This window comes from Heptranchias perlo, chromosome 2 (assembly GCF_035084215.1).
Source record: "Heptranchias perlo isolate sHepPer1 chromosome 2, sHepPer1.hap1, whole genome shotgun sequence".
In the NCBI taxonomy this organism is placed as follows: Eukaryota; Metazoa; Chordata; class Chondrichthyes; order Hexanchiformes; family Hexanchidae; genus Heptranchias; species Heptranchias perlo.
The window spans coordinates 132055500-132075533 of record NC_090326.1 but is presented as its reverse complement, the minus strand read 5'-3'; the positions used below and the strand labels follow the sequence as shown (position 1 = coordinate 132075533).

The 20034-nt window shown below is 42.8% G+C and overlaps 1 protein-coding gene across 1 annotated transcript in view; it reads right to left on the bottom strand.

Moving 5' to 3' along the window:
* The window catches only part of LOC137332396 (myosin-IIIa-like), a 121955-nt gene that overhangs the window by 94501 nt on the left and 7420 nt on the right, over nucleotides 1–20034 (bottom strand). The window contains exons 3-9 of the mRNA XM_067996203.1: nucleotides 16203–16305; nucleotides 15860–15976; nucleotides 9289–9393; nucleotides 5362–5564; nucleotides 5085–5183; nucleotides 4286–4400; nucleotides 273–395 (exon numbers count right to left, since the gene is read on the bottom strand). Coding sequence (XP_067852304.1) covers nucleotides 273–395; nucleotides 4286–4400; nucleotides 5085–5183; nucleotides 5362–5564; nucleotides 9289–9393; nucleotides 15860–15976; nucleotides 16203–16305 — 865 coding nt within the window. The remainder of the gene's footprint in view (nucleotides 1–272; nucleotides 396–4285; nucleotides 4401–5084; nucleotides 5184–5361; nucleotides 5565–9288; nucleotides 9394–15859; nucleotides 15977–16202; nucleotides 16306–20034) is intronic.

Here is a 20034-nt window from a genome sequence, read left to right as displayed (position 1 = left end):
GAGGGTAAACAGTGACATGGACTGGTTGGGCCACATGGGTCTGTTTCCATGTTGTAACTTCTATGTATTACTGTGTAAGGGTTGGGAGGAGGTTTCGCCCCTTTCAAGGCATGTTGGAAACTCCTTAAATTAGCGGTGACCAGGAGTAAACAGATGTCCACAACTTTCCTCCAGTCTCCTGCCAGAGTTACCTCAGGAGACCAGCAGAACCATCAAGGAATTTCAGCCCCGTTGTTAGAGCTGAATAGAAGCGCCTTGGGACGATTTACTACCTTAAAGGCGTTATATAAATGCCAGTTCTTGTTGTAGAAGTACTTGACTTGAGAGTGCTTGATGCTAACACTGGGTGCTTGAAATGGAAAGCATTCCACTCTCCAGTGCTGGCATCCGTTGCCCTGACAAGCACAAAACACATTCACCAAAAATAAAAAAGAAGCACAAAACCAAATACAGATTAATGTAATCTGGAGTATAACAGGTACAAATCTACTTTAATACAGATGAAAAGGTATGGTTCAGGTTAAAGAAGGAGGTCATCATCATTGTCACTTTTGGAGCAAAGAAAAATGTGGAAGATTGGCAAATGGACCTTCAGCTCATGATCCACACTAATGGAATTCTGTCACTGCCTAGTAGGAGCTTCCTTCCTCCTAAGTGGGGGAGAGCAAAGGAGAACTGCTCCTATGCTGGAGCCAGGACTTTTGCGTTAACACCTGAACCAAAGGATATTATGCAATTGAAAAATTCTGCCCTATATTTATCCAGTTCAAAGTCTGAAGGAAATGGCAAAAGATATGCATCTGGAATCTCGGCAGGAGTTCTCGGGAGGGAGAATGGTAAAAACTCAGGATAAATGGCGTAAATGGCCAAAAAGTGACCTACGCGGTTTCACTGTAGTTTCATCGATCTTCCACCGAAGTTACAGCAGGCGATCGCGAGAACCCCCCTGAAATTCAGGGCTGTGCAATCAAACCAAAAATATTCAAAATTCACTGTAGATGTGCTGAAAATCTGCAGAATGAGAAAATGCTAGGATAAATCGAGTAGACTGCACTTCTGGCAGGAACCAATTTGTATTGCTCTCTTGATTTTAATGATCTGACATCAGGAGGACCACAATCAGCTGCGCTAACCTCTGCATCCAACTCTCTGATCCCTGATTCCTATGAGTGAGTGACCCCTCCTCCCAACAGGTGAGGCTCCACACTGGGAATTCTCGCTGAATTTACTCTGCTGTTTACTAGGTTACCAGCATAACTTGCATAATATAATGGATGTGAAGAGTACTGCAGAAAAGGACGTTGTTAATGATAACTTACCATTTTCAAGCACCCCAAAATTAACAATATTGCTTTTGTCAGTCTGGTGCTCTGTTACAACTGAGGTAAACTCAATGTTACCAACATTCAAGATGGCTGCCAGAATGCTGTATACATTCCCCAGCTCCTGTGGGAAGGATATTAATTTAAAGAATTTTAGTGTATTCAGGAAGTATCTTTGTGCATACATGATTAAAGTTAATTCGTTTTTACTATTCAATCATTGGTAAATAAGACACACTGGAAATAAAAATCGGGAGAGATGTAAAATGGACAGCCGACTCACTGTCACCTGTTTTTACACTATCACATAAAGTCAAGATCTACTCCACTGTCTTCACAAAAAGTCACCTGGCAATTTTTTTTCCACCTGTTTACAAACAAGATGTTATCAGGCACAGAGGCCTGAGGCCTACTCTTCACTCCATTTGGGCTGGAAGACTCATCAAGGCACCAAGTTCAATGTAAATGAGGGGGAAGCCCCATTATGCATTTGGAATGCCTGAGAAATACTCTAGCAGCTCAGGTCCCATTTGAAATAGCCGCTTCAAGGGAGACCAGACACGACTGGCCCATTTTAACCCTACAATGGACCACCCTTCATTGCAGAATCTCCTGCATCATGACCTTCAATGATCTGCAAATGGCACCAGCTTCCTCAGCTAAGCTTTGTGCAAAAAATAGGCACAGTGGTACATAGAATTTACAGCACAGCAACATGCCATTCGGCCCAACTGGTCTATGCCAGCATTTATGATCCACACGAGCCTCCTTCCATCCCTCTTCATCTAACTCTGTCAGGATAGCCTTCTATATTGTTCTCCCTCATCTAGCTTCCCCTTAAATGCATCTATGCTAGTCACCTCAATTACTCCTTGTGGTAGTGAGTTTCACATTCTTACCACTCTATGAGTAAAGAAGTTTCTCGTGAATTGTCTATGGAATTTATTAGTGACTGTCTTATATTTATGGCCCCTAGATTTGGTCTCCCCCACAAGTAGAAACATCGTCTCTATGTCTACCCTATCAAACCCCTTCATAATTTTAAAGACCTTTATTAAGCCACCCCTCAGCCTTCTCTTTTCTAGAGAAAAGAGCCCCAGCCTGTTCAGCTTTTCCTGAGAAATATATCCTCTCAGTTCTGGTATCATCCTTGTGAATCTTTTTTGCACCTTTTCCAAGCCCTCTATATCCATTTTATAATCTGGAGACCAGAACTGTGCACAGTACTCCAAGTGTGGTCTAACCAAGGTTCTATAAAAGTTTAACGTAACTTCTCTGCTCTTCAATTCTGTCCCTCTAGAAATGAATCCCAGAATTTTGTTTACTGCTTTTACGGCCTTATTAACCTGCGTCGCTACTTTTAGTGATTTGTGTATCTGACAGTGTGTTAAGGACAGTTGGCAGCCCTTCACAGTTGTAATCGGTTTCTGCAGCCTTGGTACTCTCCCAGTGCGTCATGCAGATTAAGCGCTGGTAGTGCAATCTAAATATTGGAATTAGATGACCTTTCTTTATGGGGCAAGGATAGCTTGAAGCCCTATAGGCACAGTGTGCATCCAATATATAAATTGTGTTGTGTTGCATCTTTGCATTATTTGTGCATAATGCCACCATTTTGGCGATGGCCATTTGCTAGGCTGCATCCACGCTTGGAAAACCTGAGTGGAGCAGGCCCCTTAACCCAATTTCCCTGAGGGATCCTAAAATAATTGTTCGGCTCCTCATTAGCATATGTAATCCCCGTTCTAAATGGCTACCCCAGACGCCTGAAAAATGGCCCGACCCGATATTGGATTGGACATCTTTCAGGCGTCCATGGGGCGCAGGACATTGGCCCCCAAAACTGGCCCTCTGTGCCTGTTTAATGTATGTAAAACGGGTGCAAAAAGGGCCAATTTCTACCCCATTACCTTTGTAAAATTCTCTATATTGCAGCAGTTTTTTATGGTTTCTCTCATCTAATATCTCTCAATCAATATATGAACAGGGAGGTACTTAGCAAGCCACTCGGTTATATCAACCCACTACCCACAGTGGTTCAAAAAGAAGGCCCACCACCACTTTCTCAGGGTAACGAGGGATGGATAATAAATATCAACTTTGCCAGTGATGCCTAACATCCTGAGAATGAATAATAAAAAAAAATTGTCAGTTTAAAAAAAATAAGTGGCTGATAGAATTACGTGGAATTACATAGAATATACAGCACAGAAACAGGCCATTTGTCCCAGCAGGTCCATGCCGGTGTTTATGCTCCACATGAGCCTCCTCTCACCCTACTTCATCTAACCCTATCAGCATACCATTCTATTCCTTTCTCCCTCATGTGTTTACTTAGCTTTCCCTTAAATGCATCTATTCTAATCACCTCAACTACTCCTTGTGATAGCACGTTCCACATTCTTACCACTCTGGGTGAAGAAGTTTCTCCTGAATTCCCTATTGGATTTATTGGCGACTCTTATATTTATGACCCCTAGTTCTGGTCTCCCCCACAAGTGGAAACATCTTCCCCATGTCTACCCAATCAAACCCTTCATAATCTTAAAGATCCTTATCAGGTCACCCCTCAGCCTTCTTTTTAGAGAAAAGAGCCCCAGCCTGTTTCAGCCTTTCCTGATAAGTATATCCTCTCAGTTCTGGTATCATCCTCATAAATCTTTTCAGCACCTTCTCTGTAGAAATGCTGTGCAACAATCAGTAGTAATGTCAAGCGAGAGAAAAAATGTGAAGTGCTCCACAAAATATGTTGCAGGCATACCTGTTACCTACAGAAAGACCCTAATGGCTCCCCCATTTCAGCATCTAATTATTCCCCAAATGGTTCTAGGATTTATGACTCCACTATTCTATCTGGGAGTCCATTCCATATGTTCATCAAATAAGATTATAAAATGTGTAAGCTCATCAAAAGATGCAGTGACAGTGCCATAATGTTTTCAAGGGAAATGATGCAGACTTACCTCTAGGGTGAAACCAATGACTTTGAAGCACTGTTCAAGGGCTTCAAATTGGGCCTTGTAGAAAGGGTTGTTTACAATCTCTTCCATCATTGTAATTTTCTCCTGCTGAAGGTACCTACAAGATTTCAAAAGTTGATAATTATCAAAATTGATACCAACCTAGGCAATGGAGCACATAAACAGAAACATGAGTCAAAATTGCAGAAGTGCATGTATTAGTGTAAATACATTGCATGATGACTCTGGTCTCTCAATATATGTGGTAACTCTGGTGTGACGGAACTATTTCTCATTCAGAGCATCATCTGAGTGGTTTCATGTGACCAGTTATTCAGCTCCACACTGGCACATCAAACATCAGCACTGAAAGACACAGTGAAGCAGGAATGTACCTCCGAGGCCCACAAAATTAATCTGGTCCGCTGCCGTCCCAGGACCCCCACCCTCCATGATCGCGTCACCCCGCCACGACTTTCCTTCCTGGCAGCAGCTCCGGCCTGTTTTCCTATGCTGAATCTGGTGAGTTGGGTCGGGACGGCTGTTTGGCGCCGTACAGCTCGTCTGGCGAATGTGAATGAGGCCAGAGCCGCGGGAACGGGCGACCAAAAGTACACTCCACCAGTCGGCCACTCAAAAGACAAAATAGACCCTGGGTTGCTTATTTCCCCCTTAAAAAGATCAGAACCACTGTACCAACAAAATCCAGCACCAAGTTCTCATTGTAGGTCAGACTCCACTACTGCGAGAAGAATATGTCAAACCAAACTCAGTGCTGTAGTCTGTAAAAATGCAAAATTACCTTGGAGCTTGACTTTTGGACAACTTATAATGAGCTAGTTTGTTCTTCTGTGCCAGGCCAGCATAGAGATAGTAGAAAATATGGAAGTTTTTCTCTCCTCTGTAAGATAACAAGAACATTGTGTTTTTGTCAAAATAATAACATAGCAACTCACCCTGTCATCTGAATCTATCAACTGTGCTACCGCCACTCATTATCCTGTGAATATTTTTGGATGAGGTCTGCACATGCTGAAAGCTGATTTGAAACAGTGGCAAAAGTTTCCTTCTTTACTTACGGAGCCTGGTGGATGACTCTTGACTTCTCGAGCAGGTATTCTGAGATCTGAGCCCCCACAACTGTCCCTCCGCTGGTAAACCTCATTTCCAAGTACTTGCCAAACCTGCTGGAGTTATTGTTGATTACTGTGCAGGCATTTCCAAATGCTTCTAGCAAGTTGTTTACCTGGAGAATCTTCTCCTGCAGGGTCCTGTTATTGGCCTGTAAAATAAAAGTCAATTATTTTGATGAAAAGAACAAACTTGAAAAAGAAACATGATCTAAGATCATCTTTAACCTCTGTTTTTGTTTGTCCCCTTTTGCTGACCCTCAACCTTCACACCATCCTCTTTCAGGTAAGGATGGTCCAGAACATGGGCTTCTCTCCAGTCACCTTTTCATGCTGTTCCATCTCATTCAACAGGAGGCACAATTCCTGAGGTGGGATAGGTATTCTTGCTCATTTCTCCTCCCAAGAAGTGGAGTATTTTTGAAAGGCATCCAACCAACTTTTAAAAGAAACATAAAGTGGAATTCAAGTAACAGCTGGAGCCACTGCCTATTTTATAAAAACAATAAGTCGCATTCATTCTTTAGTGTTGAAAATGTCCCAAGGTGCTTCACAGGTGCGTAATAATAATAAAAAGTACATATTGGGGCTCACTAATGGCTAAATGCAATTCCCAGTGTAGAACCGAGGCACGCAGACTGCAACAGGGAAGGGGTTCCAGGTTCAGCTAGTTGATCTCAGTCAGAGCAGCAGTAAGGGCATCATAGTGAGGTTTTTTTTTTTTTTTTTATTCGTTCACGGGATGTGGGCGTCGCTGGCAAGGCCGGCATTTATTGCCCATCCCTAATTGCCCTCGAGAAGGTGGTGGTGAGCCGCCTTCTTGAACCGCTGCAGTCCGTGTGGTGACGGTTCTCCCACAGTGCTGTTAGGAAGGGAGTTCCAGGATTTTGACCCAGCGACAATGAAGGAACGGCGATATATTTCCAAGTCGGGATGGTGTGTGACTTGGAGGGGAACGTGCAGGTGGTGTTGTTCCCATGCGCCTGCTGCCCTTGTCCTTCTAGGTGGTAGAGGTCGCGGGTTTGGGAGGTGCTGTCGAAGAAGCCTTGGCGAGTTGCTGCAGTGCATCCTGTGGATGGTGCACACTGCAGCCACAGTGCGCCGGTGGTGAAGGGAGTGAATGTTTAGGGTGGTGGATGGGGTGCCAATCAAGCGGGCTGCTTTATCTTGGATGGTGTCGAGCTTCTTGAGTGTTGTTGGAGCTGCACTCATCCAGGCAAGTGGAGAGTATTCCATCACACTCCTGACTTGTGCCTTGTAGATGGTGGAAAGGCTTTGGGGAGTCAGGAGGTGAGTCACTCGCCGCAGAATACCCAGCCTCTGACCTGCTCTCGTAGCCACAGTATTTATATGGCTGGTCCAGTTAAGTTTCTGGTCAATGGTGACCCCCAGGATGTTGATGGTGGGGGATTCGGCGATGGTAATGCCGTTGAATGTCAAGGGGAGGTGGTTAGACTCTCTCTTGTTGGAGATGGTCATTGCCTGGCACTTATCTGGCGCGAATGTTACTTGCCACTTATCAGCCCAAGTCTGGATGTTGTCCAGGTCTTGCTGCATGCGGGCTCGGACTGCTTCATTATCTGAGGGGTTGCAAATGGAACTGAACACTGTGCAGTCATCAGCGAACATCCCCATTTCTGACCTTATGATGGAGGGAAGGTCATTGATGAAGCAGCTGAAGATGGTTGGGCCTAGGACACTGCCCTGAGGAACTCCTGCAGCAATGCCCTGGGGCTGAGATGCTTGGCCTCCAACAACCACTACCATCTTCCTTTGTGCTAGCCACTGGAGAGTTTTCCCCCTGATTCCCATTGACTTCAATTTTACTAGGGCTCCTTGGTGCCACACTCGGTCAAATGCTGCCTTGATGTCAAGGGCAGTCACTCTCACCTCACCTCTGGAATTCAGCTCTTTTGTCCATGTTTGGACCAAGGCTGTAATGAGGTCTGGAGCCGAGTGGTCCTGGCGGAACCCAAACTGAGCATCGGTGAGCAGGTTATTGGTGAGTAAGTGCTGCTTGATAGCACTGTCGACGACACCTTCCATCACTTTGCTGATGATTGAGAGTAGACTGATGGGGCGGTAATTGGCCGGATTGGATTTGTCCTGCTTTTTGTGGACAGGACATACGTGGGCAATTTTCCACATTGTCGGGTGGATGCCAGTGTTGTAGCTGTACTGGAACAGCTTGGCTAGAGGCGCAGCTAGTTCTGGAGCACAAGTCTTCAGCACTACAGCTGGGATGTTGTCGGGGCCCATAGCCTTTGCTGTATCCAGTGCACTCAGCCGTTTCTTGATATCACGTGGAGTGAATCGAATTGGCCGAAGACTGGCTTCCGTGATGGTGGGGATATCGGGAGGAGGCTGAGATGGATTATCCACTCGGCACTTCTGGCTGAAGATGGTTGTTACCTATTGACCTCTGCTTGAAGGTTAATATGTTGGTCACCAGCACGAGGACAGGTTTGAGTTTGGCTGCATTGCCCCTCGAGATAAAATATCCCTCATTCTTTCTCTGTCTGGGGTTCACGTATGGCCATTGGGGTGAGGTCCCAGAGGGTTGCCAGCACCTGTGGAAACACACTCCGGCGGGAGTCAGTTGGCTTCAGGAGAGAAGTATGAAAAGGGGAAGAAAATTGGGGAGAAAGAGGGGTAGAATTGGGAGAATCATTTTTTGCAAACATTAGTCTCTCACAGAAAACTCAATATCATTTTTTGTTTTCTTTGATGGGACCTGAAGAGTTGTTAGCTGTAATTAAGATCATGGTTTAAACTGTCGAAGTATATAGAAATCTTTGTGGTAACACTGCTATGATGTTTAACGCTCTTTGTCTGGGGTTTCCATGGCTCTTTTGCTGAAATTACAGTGGACGATCAGGAGATTCCCCCCCCCCCCCCCCCCACTGAAATTCATCCCTGCTTACAAACCAGCAGTTCAGTACAGAGTTAACAAAGCAACAATGCAGCCACACACAAAGGATTGTAATGATGGTCAAACAGAAATTGTATCATCCATCCAGTCGCTAATAATGTTTCTAGGATTTGTGTTGTGGTTAGAATGTTATTGTATGTACAACAAATCCTGGTAAAAGCATTGCCGCTTGCCAATAAATGTTACACTTGAGTCATCATTGAATGAAGTATTTAGTAAAACAGGAGTGAATGGGACTCTTTGATGCATTGCTACTCTATGTTTGGGATCACAACTATGCTTAAATCAGGAATTCTGTACAATTGGAATGAAAAATACATTTCAGTTCTGCATATGAGCTATCAGTATGTTTGAATCAAGAATTCTACGTAACAGGAATGAGCAAGAAAAGATTCTGTGCTTAGATATGATATTTGTTTATCTGGAGTCAACCAGTACAATTATATGTAAAAGTAACATTAAAAAGTACAGCATACAGAACAGATTAAAATTCAGAAGAGGATTTGAGACTAAGGGGGTAATCTTATCCTAACTCACTGGGTGGGAAACCCATGGGATTGGACGGAATGCTGGTTTTACACCACGCCCAATATTACTCCCTGTTGACTTCAATGAAGAGTAAAATCGGCGGGGTATAAAACCAATGTTGCACCCGATCCCATGGGTTTCCCGACGGGTGGGTTAGGTTAAAATTGCCGCCATATAAGTGTTAGATGCGCATTGTTGAGATAGTACAGTACCTTTCCAAGGACAGTGAGTTGCTGGACTAAGAAGTGGGTACTTTCAGTCTTCCCAGCACCACTTTCTCCACTGATCACAATGCACTGACACAGATAAAGAACACACATTAGTCACCACACCCACTTACTGAAATCACAAACTGCAGGAAGAGAATTGAAAATGGGAAATGACGTAAAGTGTATTTGGTGTGGAATCACAGGTACCTGATCTGAGTTGTAAGTGACCATAGCCTGGAAGGCAACGTCTGCCACAGCAAAGATGTGAGGCGGATTGGCAGTGCACTTTGCACCAATGTACAGCTTGGAATGCTGTTAACAACAAAATAGAAATTAGCTTCGGTATAATGACATGATAATTGTCAGTAATGTGTTTCCCTGGTGATACTAGGAATGGAATGATCCCTGCAACATGCAGGTGATCAGATGATTATTTTGCTGTAATTGATGCAAATGAGTTGAAAATTGAATAGATGCAAATTTCCTCAGTAAATACATAATGTAAATGAGAACTGAGCTTGTGTTGTGTAGTTTCTGAAAACAATACTAGCTCCTTCATTCCCATTACTAGAAAACACGGACATATGTTCCAACACTATTCCTAGGAATACAGAGACATGCCTCTATCCTCCCACCACTACTAGGTTGCCATAAATATAGACTTATTCCCTTCCCCCACTACTAGCTAATCAAGAAACAGGAACACATCGGGGTTGACTTTAACCCCCCCGCCCAACGGGAACAATACGGGCGGGAAGTTAAGATGGGGGTGGGGGGGGCGCGGAGCCATATTCCCAATGTGTTCCAGCACCCCTACTATTGTAACGTACCTCAAAATAGGCACGGGAGGGCCGCCCACCCCCAGGCAGGTGGGGGTCTACTTTACAGTCAAAAGTTTTTGGCCTATCTTAATATTGGATGAACTGAATCTGGACTCACATGCCAAAACTTCTCTAGAGACAAGAGAACACAAACATATGCTCCAACACTATTCCTAACTTTTCTAGGAATACAGACATATTCCCCATTCCTCCCATCACCACTGGGCTGCCAGTAAACATAGACTCAGCCCCTTCACCCACTATTAGCCAATCAAGAACCAGTGAATACATCCTCTTATCACTAGGTTGCCATGGAAAATGTAAACTCCCCTTCCAACCATCACTCAATTGTCAGAGGTTATGTCTCTTGTCAACTAGGTCACTGGGATAAGACAATACAGTGTCAGGCTGCTCAAGCACTCCAGTCACATTATGGGGAGTTCCCCTAATTTAAATATTATCTTTTTTATCCCTAATTTAAATATTATCTTTAAATATTATCTAATTTAAATATTATATTATCTGGTTCCCAGATGCTGTTTGCCACACTGGGGTGTGCTGAGCCTACTTGTATGGAGGAGGCCTCAGGCCTTTCTGCCTGATAATATTGGGCCCTATCACCTGGACATTGTGGTGTTTTGAGCACCTGTCATCACATTATTGGTCCCTATGATTCCAATTCTGACCAGCTTTTATTAGCACCTGTTAAAACTAATCCTGGAAGTGTTGTGAACTATTTCCACAATATTCTTTAATGTGAGAGTAGCTGCTATTCTGTCTGAGTAAGAGGAAGAAAAGTGGGAGATGTGAGCAGAGAGGACGAGGCTCCCTGTCACATGGCCTTTTTGAGGTCAAAGTTTTGTAGGCTGAGGATGATTTGTTACAGAGGTGGAGGCTGACCAGTGAGGTAATCTTGGAGCCATGCCAAATGTTGGTTTCAGGCTTGAGGGGAGTTTCGGAGACGCCAATTGTCATGCCTGTGGATTCAATAGTCACAGCAATCATAGATGCTTTGCCACAGGAACTTTTCAGGCTCCAGAAGGACATTATAGTGACATTGATCATGACACCATGTCCAGTTTCACTCAGCAGGTGATAAATGCAGCACTCTACAAGGGTGGCAGGTTCATTCACTTCTCCCAAAGTACAGAGAAGCAGCTGACTACACAGCAAAGATCTGATGTCATTGCAAGAGTGTGGTGTAGTGTACCTGCAAAGACAAACAGGAGCCATCAGTCAATCTGATAGGAAAGCAACCACAAAACTCCTACTTCCTCATCATGCAGGTGGTCAGTACTGCCCAGCAAAATAATCTGCCACAGGGCTACAAAATACCCATGGTCAATCCTTGAAGAGGACTAATTTGCAGGGTTATGGGGAAAAAGCTGGGAAATGGAACTAAATTGGACAGCTGTTTCAAAGAGCCGGCACAGGCATAATGGGCCGAGTGGCCTCCTTCTGTGCTGTAAGATTCTATGATTCTATAAATACATGCCTGCTTCATCCTTAATCTGGTTCGTTTGAATGGGATAACTGACTGCAGGTAGACTTTGAATGCCTGGGACTATGTCCTGAGACAATGGCTCATGGCTGACTCCTTCACATCATCCCAAATGACACCTAAGCTTAGATTTCAAAATTGGGCATAACTTGAACCATGAAACAGGGATTTGGCCCCTTGTTCATTTTGCTAGTGCCTGGGAGTAAAAATCATCTAAAGTCTGTACGATCTCTAGCCTGGATAACCAGAGGGACTTCCACACCAACATCACAGAAGGACAGATCTGTAGATGAGGTGGAATTCCAACATCCTGCACCATGGGATGCTGTCCTAGAATTACAAGACGTTTTCATACCAACATATACTTGAAAAGGAAAAAAGTTGCAGGGCTATGGAAAGAGAACAGGGGAGTGGGAAAAATGGATAGCTCTTTCAAAGACATGATGGGCCGAAAGGCCTTCTTCTATGCTGTATGATTCTATGATCATTGAACAATGCTTCAACTAAAGGTATCCTCTTGAAATATGACAGTTCAGTTTATCGTATTTTTATTGAAATTTTACAGTCACAAGTCACACCATGTACAAGACATTGTTGTCAACTTACTTGTGATATAGCAAACGTGTGTTTACACAGTGCAGCCACATTTGGTGTAACAGTATCCAGAGCTGGCCTTAAGATTTTGGAGGTACCCAATGATATTAGTGATGGCAACCTCCATATTCAGCCTATTCCTTTAAACTTGCCCCCCAGGGTTTTTACCCATCCAATACATACCACCATACACAAGAGTCAGGTGTTCTTACAAATCGACATAGGAATGAAATTGGCCTTTGCCAGTAGCGTGAAACGGGCTCATAGTGAATCTGCAGCCTATTTTATACTGCGCCCGATTTCCTCGTCCATTCTCCATAAGCCCGTTAGCCCTACTGATGTAATTTCAGCCAGTACTTGCCTTTATAGTTAAGTTGACATTTCTGGCTCAGTTTTATTTTTGTTGCAGAATTTTACTTTAGCTCCCTTGGGAACAACAACCAAAACAGACTAGTGATTGTCATGAGAGTGACTTTAGGACAAGAATTTGTTCAATTGTGTTAGATTAAATATTCTTTCTATATCATATTTGGAAAATTTGGTGTAACATCACTGCTCATTCATTTTCTAGCTTTAAATCAATTCTTAACATTTGGGGAAATGGGAATAAGATAAATGGAATAAAGTCCACACGGTGATAGGTGAGCATCATTGCTCCTGCTCCTTTAAGAGAGATGGATTGGACTCTCTTGATGGCCCAGTGGGTTAAGGCAGTGGGTGGATGAGCTTTACAGATCAGAAAGTATCAGATTTAATGGCCCAGAATTTGTTGGAGCAGAGCATCTTATGGCGTGCTCCATTTGTTAGATCTTTTTCCTCACCCTTCAACTCAAAAATTTCTTGCTCCACAAATTGCTGGAAGTGTGAACTGATAATGGCATGGCGAGGTCAACAGGGCATCTGGGACCTTGGTGAACGATGGGACCAACAGTCCATCTCCTTAATCAATGAGATTTAAGGATAGAGAAAGAAACAGAGGAACGACTGAGAAAGAAATAGCGTGATTTCGAATCAAATTAGGTACAGAAATAGAAATAAAGAGAGGGAAAGAAAGATTGGATTAAGAGACAGGGTAAAAAGAGACAAAAAGGAAAAGTAAGAAAAACATTTAAAAATTTAAATTTTAAAAAACCTCTAGGAACAATTTACTGCCTGCAGGAATGAGACTCCAAGGTTTCAATTGTTCCGTTTCTAGGCTGGAGAGGTTAAGTAACATTGCAGGAACAAGAATCTCGTCATTAAAGGGTCCTTACGTCGTTAAGTACCAGCGCTAACTTTCTGCGGCAAGTTTAATTTGTTTTAACAGCGCAAATGCAACAATTTCTTGAAACTCATGGGGAGGTTGGCGACGAACACTTATTTTCACGAGGCTAATGGAGGAGCGGCTCAAACCGTCCAGCAATTTGTGGCGATTTGCAACTCTCAGCATTTCTCTTCCTTGCCACAAATTGCTGGGTTATTTACACTCTCAAAAATGGCAGGCACGTTAAACTCGACATCATTTTCCCAGCAAATTCTGGGCCAATGCATTTTGACAAAAGAGGAAAATATGGCTCTGAGACAACCAGCTACAATTAAAATATTCCAATTCCACTCTTGTTGGTTTTCCCTGAGAATCATTTATAACATATGGAGGATTTTCTCCTTAGGTGGAAGAGCATCATGTCTTGACTCTACACTGTCCTTTGTGTCCACTTAGCTTGTTGAGATTACAAGGGGTTGAAGCTTCCAGTCCACATCAAGTTTCCTTGTCTGCTATTTTAATGAAGTTTAAATAAACAGGTCAACATCTTTATTAAAAAACCACAAATAAGAATTTGATGCAAACATGTTAATTGGTGATTTAAAATTATTAGCACACAGAGGAATTTTAACCCTGGAATGTCAAACTTCCATCCAACACTGATGTAGAGCTGCACCATGAAGGAGAGAAAACACTAACAAAACCTCCTCCAGACTTTTAAAACCTCAAAGAAATGCACAGCCTTATATTCATGGCAGCATTCAATGGCACTGTGTGTTTTGTGAGCACCTATAGCTGGCTGATTATTTCACCATGAATTCATTGGTAAATGAACATAACTGAAATTGGAGCATTGTAATTTTTTTTTCAACCAAGGTGTCATGGACTAATCTTTCACATATTCCGTGCATGGTCAATAAATGAAGGAACTGGATAATGGGGCAATCAGTGGCACTCAGTGATGTCTATCCTTCAATGTGTTCTACTTGTTCCTGTAATAGACTAATGATCATCACAGGCAACAGCCTGACCTGATACTTAGTGCCCTGTCTATTAAGTTCCATGCAGTTTGCAGATGATGAAGATAGCCAACTATCTGGCTGAGGTTAGATTCAGTGGTATTCTCACCTTCTGGCAAACCTTATGACTGCATTCCCTTTCAAGGATTCACAAATCCTGTCTTCAGAGCTACTTGGAGAGCTGACCCCATGCCTGATACAGTGTCAGTCAGAGAAGTTTGTCTTTCTATTGCCGAATGATTATTTCAAGATACCAGGGAAGGACAAACTGCTCTGGTCGCTATGATTGAAAAGTTTGTAAAATTTTGCAGTCTGCGAATCTGGCGACTTTTGAATCTGGTGCTTGGGCTACTTGCCCCAGTTCTGTGAGGCTGCTCCCAGAATGCAAGGGTGCACTCTGTGAGTTCACCGTTCCTGAACCAGCCATTGTCCATTTACTGCCCAAAGGACTTTTACATCCTCAAGAATCCACATCAGGAACTAGCAAAACCACAGAAACTGCACGTTTCTTGTGGCCCTTTACCAGTGTTTTTGCAGATACATATAGATGATAGGATGCTAAATGGTGTGGTGAATATGAGGGAGTGGTGGGAGATTTTTTTTATTATTGTGTCGTTTTTCTCCCAATTATTTTCATATCACTTCTCCAGAGGAGCAGTATGTTCAGCTGACAGATATCGCCACAAATGCTGTCAATGCTGCTTCTTCAGTAATAAAGTAAGAGACAATTCCACTCCTCCCTTCCTCCCCACATCAATTCCAGGCTTATTTACCTTTCCTTTTACATTGAGCTTAGACATCGAGCCTGAGGTTCTAGCCAGAAGGATAATATTCAATCATTTTGGCTACTGGGCTCTCTATCAGTGTAATGTTGGGTGATATGTGATAAATGATCATTTTCAATTTCAGTTCCAATTCAGGTTTTAGTGGCTGTATAATACTTCTCCTGTCACACGGGGAATGTGTAAATCTGCAGCTAATAAACATGAACGGATTTGCATCTGCATCAATTCTAAGTAAAATAAATCAAAAATGTAAGTACCCAGGGAAGTTGAGCTGAAAGTAATATTAAGTTGATCTTTTAAAAGACGTTTACAACGATGATGAATTGAATATGCGAGTAGCAAATAACAGTAATTTAAATATGGAAATTCAAAAGTAAACCGCATGTGTGCTTCTTCCAACTGATATTTGTTTGATATTTTATTGACTTGTAAAGCAAAACCAATCAATTGTGCTGCTGTCATATTCTGTAAATCATCCCATTCTATTTAGAATTTGAAACCTTTGAAATAGAATGTAGGCTTGATGTTCTTTTCTGGTGTGTATATCAAGGGGAAAGATGCCGTCTGTTTTTATCATGCAGTTCACAGCTTCTTAACTGAATCAAAGAAGTAGAAAATCATTTCCAAACTGCATAAATATTACAATTCCATTTATGACTCATCCAAAAATAGTTTTTTGTTAATGAGATATTCGGAAAATATTGTCACATCAAATTATTGTGAAACATTTGAGATTTGGTTCAGTTCTGAATTACAGTCAAAGTGAGGCGATAAGATGAATCGTGACTGTTTAGTTACTATGATTAATAGCTAACCTCTGAGGAATAGATATCCAGTTTCTGGAATGGATTAACAGCGATAAGGATGTCTCCGACGTAGGTATATATCTGGTCCTCACTGTAACGTTTTTGCAGCTGCTCAGTGACTGTATTCTATCAAGAGACAACAAATGATCATGGTACAAATAAATCATCAAGTTGCTATGAAATTAAAAGTCAGCCACTAAAAAGAAGTTCTAATGATATGTTTCCCCCTTCATTTTAACTTACTTTGTCACTCCATTTTTCCAAAGAATCTTTGAACCTGTAGTCAATTACTTTTGAATGAAGCACGAGCACATTGGACTAAACAGAAATAAATACATTTTAATTTTCTTACTTCATCCAGTACTTCGAGTGTGGCCAGATCATCTATATTATCCAGATTTGAAATGGCGTTATTCTTCATATGTTGGCCTTTCTTTGTGTGAATACGTTCATGCCTATAAATAAGATGTTAAAAATCAGGTGCTTGTCAAATCAGGGGGTAATATCGTAGATCAGTCTATTTCTCCAGTTCAAAAAGGCTTCTTCAAGAGCAGCATGCTTAAATGGCAATGCCGCAAACGGCAATTGATACTACCTCAATTGCTAAATTTAAATCTGAGATAGATAGCTTTTTGGCAACCAAAGGTATTAAGGGATATGGGCCAAAGGCAGGTATATGGAGTTAGATTACAGATCAGCCAAGATCTTATCAAATGGCGGAGCAGGCACGAGGGGCTGAATGGCCTACTCCTGTTCCTATGTTGGCATAAGAACATAAGAAATAGGAGCAGGAATAGGCCATAGGGCTCCTCCAGCCTGCTCCGCCATTCAAAAAGATCATGGCCAATCTGGGCATTGCGTGCAAGCGACCAATGTCAACAATTTGGGATACAGCACGTGAGTAATTTGAGACATGAAATGCGGTAAGTGTAGCATGCTTGGGAGGAACAGGTGACTTTGGACCTATAGTTCCCAAAGCTCTCCACCACTGGATCATGTCATGTCTAGGTCTATGTCCTGCTCAGCATTATGCTAACGAGCTAACTCCAGGATTTCCCACTCCAGAGTGGGGCTTGATCCCATGATTTTCTGACTCAGGAGTGAGAGTGCTACCACTGAGCCAAGGCTGATACAGGTATAAGCTCTGTTCATCCTGACAAGGTGAATGATGCCAAGGGGAGTGGGAGATCCTGCTTTCCCACCTCTGTCAGGACCTGGCATTGGACTTGGTACATTGAGTGAGATACATGTGAGATCCATCAGTGAGGAGGGGTCAGGCTAGGACCTGCCCCCTTACATAGACCACCCACTGCTGAAAGTGCACTGGGGCACGATTTAAATTTGCTCTGGTGCACAGAAACTGACCCTGTTGGAAATGCTGGAGTTATCTGATTAGCTGAGCAGGACATAGTCACATGTCCCACTAGCTTCAGGCCTGAAGCGCCTTAGGAGGCGATGGTGAGCCATTTAGAACAGGGGGGTCTCAGATTCAATTCCTGTTCTGTGCTCAGTTAACTGATCTCAGCTGTGATGGTGGTCGGGGCACTACACTTTACCTTTGGGCCAGGAAGATGAAAAAGGAGCAGCCAGGGATATTCCTATCCAACTATCCCTGATAGAAAGCAGACATCTGTGGACATCAATGAGGTTCACACATGAAGAACGACACCTGGGTAAGTTGTGCACTCCATAGCTGGATTAGTAACCTTTTCAATATTTATATCAGGTAAGTGGCTTGCATACTGTTTGAGAAGAATTAAAGGATCATTATTGGAGATGCATTGTGAATGGCAGCTATTTTTTCACCACTGCTAATAAAATCACGTTCTCAAGAATCATACATTTCCAAAATATATATCACATGATTTTGTTAGTAGATTATTAAGCTCACTGTGTTTATCAATCCCTCTGTTAGGTTCCAGTGTGATTGTCAATCCCTCTGTTAGGTCGCTGTGTGTTTAACCATCCCTCTAACAGGTCCCAATATGCTTTACCACCACTCTGAAAGGATCCAGTGTGTTTAACCATCCCACTGATAGGTCCCAGGGTGTTTATTAAACCCACTGATAGGTCCCAGGGTGTTTATTAAACCCTCTGATAGGTCTCAGGATGTTTATCATAGAATCATAGAAAATTTAGGACACAGAAGCAGGCCATACAGCCCATTGTGTCCGCGCCGGCCGAAAATGAGCCACCCAGCCTAATCCCACTTTCCAGCACTTGATCCGTAGCCATGTAGGTTACGGCACTTCAGGTGCACATCCAGGTACTTTTTAAATGAGTTGAGGGTTTCTGCCTCTACCACCCTTTCAGGCAGTGAGTTCCAGACCTCTACCACCCTCTGGGTGAAAACAATTTTCCTCAGCTCCCCTCGAATCCTTCTAGCAATCACTTTAAATCTATGCCCCCTGATTATTGACCTCTCTGCTAAGGTTCTTCTTATCCACTCTATCTAGGCTCCTCATAATTTTGTACACCTCAATTAAATCACCCCCCAGCTTCCTCTGATCCAAGGAAAACAACCCCAGTCTATCCAATCTTTCCTCATAGCTAAAATTCTCCAGTCTGGCAACATCCTAATAAATCTCCTCTGTACCCTCTCTAGTGCAATCACATCTTTCCTGTAATGTTGTGACCAGAATTGTACACACTACTCAAGCTGTGGCCTAACTAGCCTTTTATACAGTTCCAGCATAACCTCCCTGCTGTGATATTCTATGCCTTGGCTAATAAAGGAAAGTATTCTATATGTCTTTTTAACCACCTTATCTACCTGTCCTGCTACCTTCAGGGATTTGTGGACATGCACTCCAAGTCTCTCACTTCCTGTACACCTCTCAGTATCCTCCCATTTATTGTGTATTCCCTTGCCTTGTTTGCCCTCCCCAAATTCATTAGCTCACATTTCTCTGGATTGAATTCCATTTACCACTTTTCTGCCCATCTGACCAGTCCATTGGTATCTTCCTGCAGCCTACAGCTTTCCTCCTCACGATCAACCACACGGCCAATTTTTGTATCATCAGCAAATTTCTTAATCATGCCCCCTACATTTAAGTCCAAATCATTAATATATACCACAAAAAGCAAGGGACCTAATACTGAGCCCTGCAGGACCCCACTGTAAACGTCTTTCCAGTCACAAAAACACCCGTCGACTATTATCCTTTGCTTCCTGCCACTGAGCCAATTTTGGATCCAACTTGCCACTTTCCCTTGGATCCCATGGGCATGTACTTTTTTGACCAGTCTGCCATGCGGGACCTTGTCAAAAGCCTTGCTAAAACCCATGTACACTACATCAAATGCACTACCCTCATCGACCCTCCTTGTTACCTCCTCAAAAAATTCAATCAAGTTAGTCAGACACGACCTTCCCTTAACAAATCCATGCTGACTGTCCTTGATTACTCTGTGCCTTTCTAAGTGACGGTTTATCCTGTCCCTCAGAATTGATTCCAATAATTTGCCCACCATCGATGTTAGACTGACTGGCTTGTAATTACTCGGTCTATCCCTCGTGCCCTTTTTAAACAACGATACAACATTAACAGTCCTCCAATCCTTCGGCATCATGCCTGTATCCAGAGAGAATTGGAAAATGAAAGTCAGAGCCTCTGCTATTTCCTCTCTTGCTTCTTTTAACAGCCCTGGGATACATTTCATCTGGCCCTGGTGATTTATCAACTTCCAAAGATGCTAATCCCCTTAATACTTCCTCTCTCACTATGTTTATCCCATCCAATATTTCACACTCCTCCTCCTTAACTACAATGTCTGCATAGTCCCTCTCTTTTGTGAAGACAGATGCAAAGTATTCATTAAGAACCATACCCACATCTTCCGCCTCCACACATAGGTTACCTTTTTGGTCTCTAATAGGCCCTACTCTTTCTTTAGTTATCCTCTTGCTCTTTATGTATTTATAAAACATCGATGGGTTTTCCTTGGTTTTACTTGCCAATATTTTTTCATACCCTCTCTTTGCTTTCCTAATTTCCTTTTTAATTTCACCCCTGCACTTTCTATACTCCTCTAGGCTTTCTGCAGAATTGAGTTCTCTGTGTCTGACATAAGCTTTCCTTTTCTGCCTTATCTTACAGGTCTGTATGCTCCTTGACATCCAGAGGGCTCTAGATTTGGCAGTCCCACCCTTTTTCTTTGTGGGAACATGTTTACTCTGA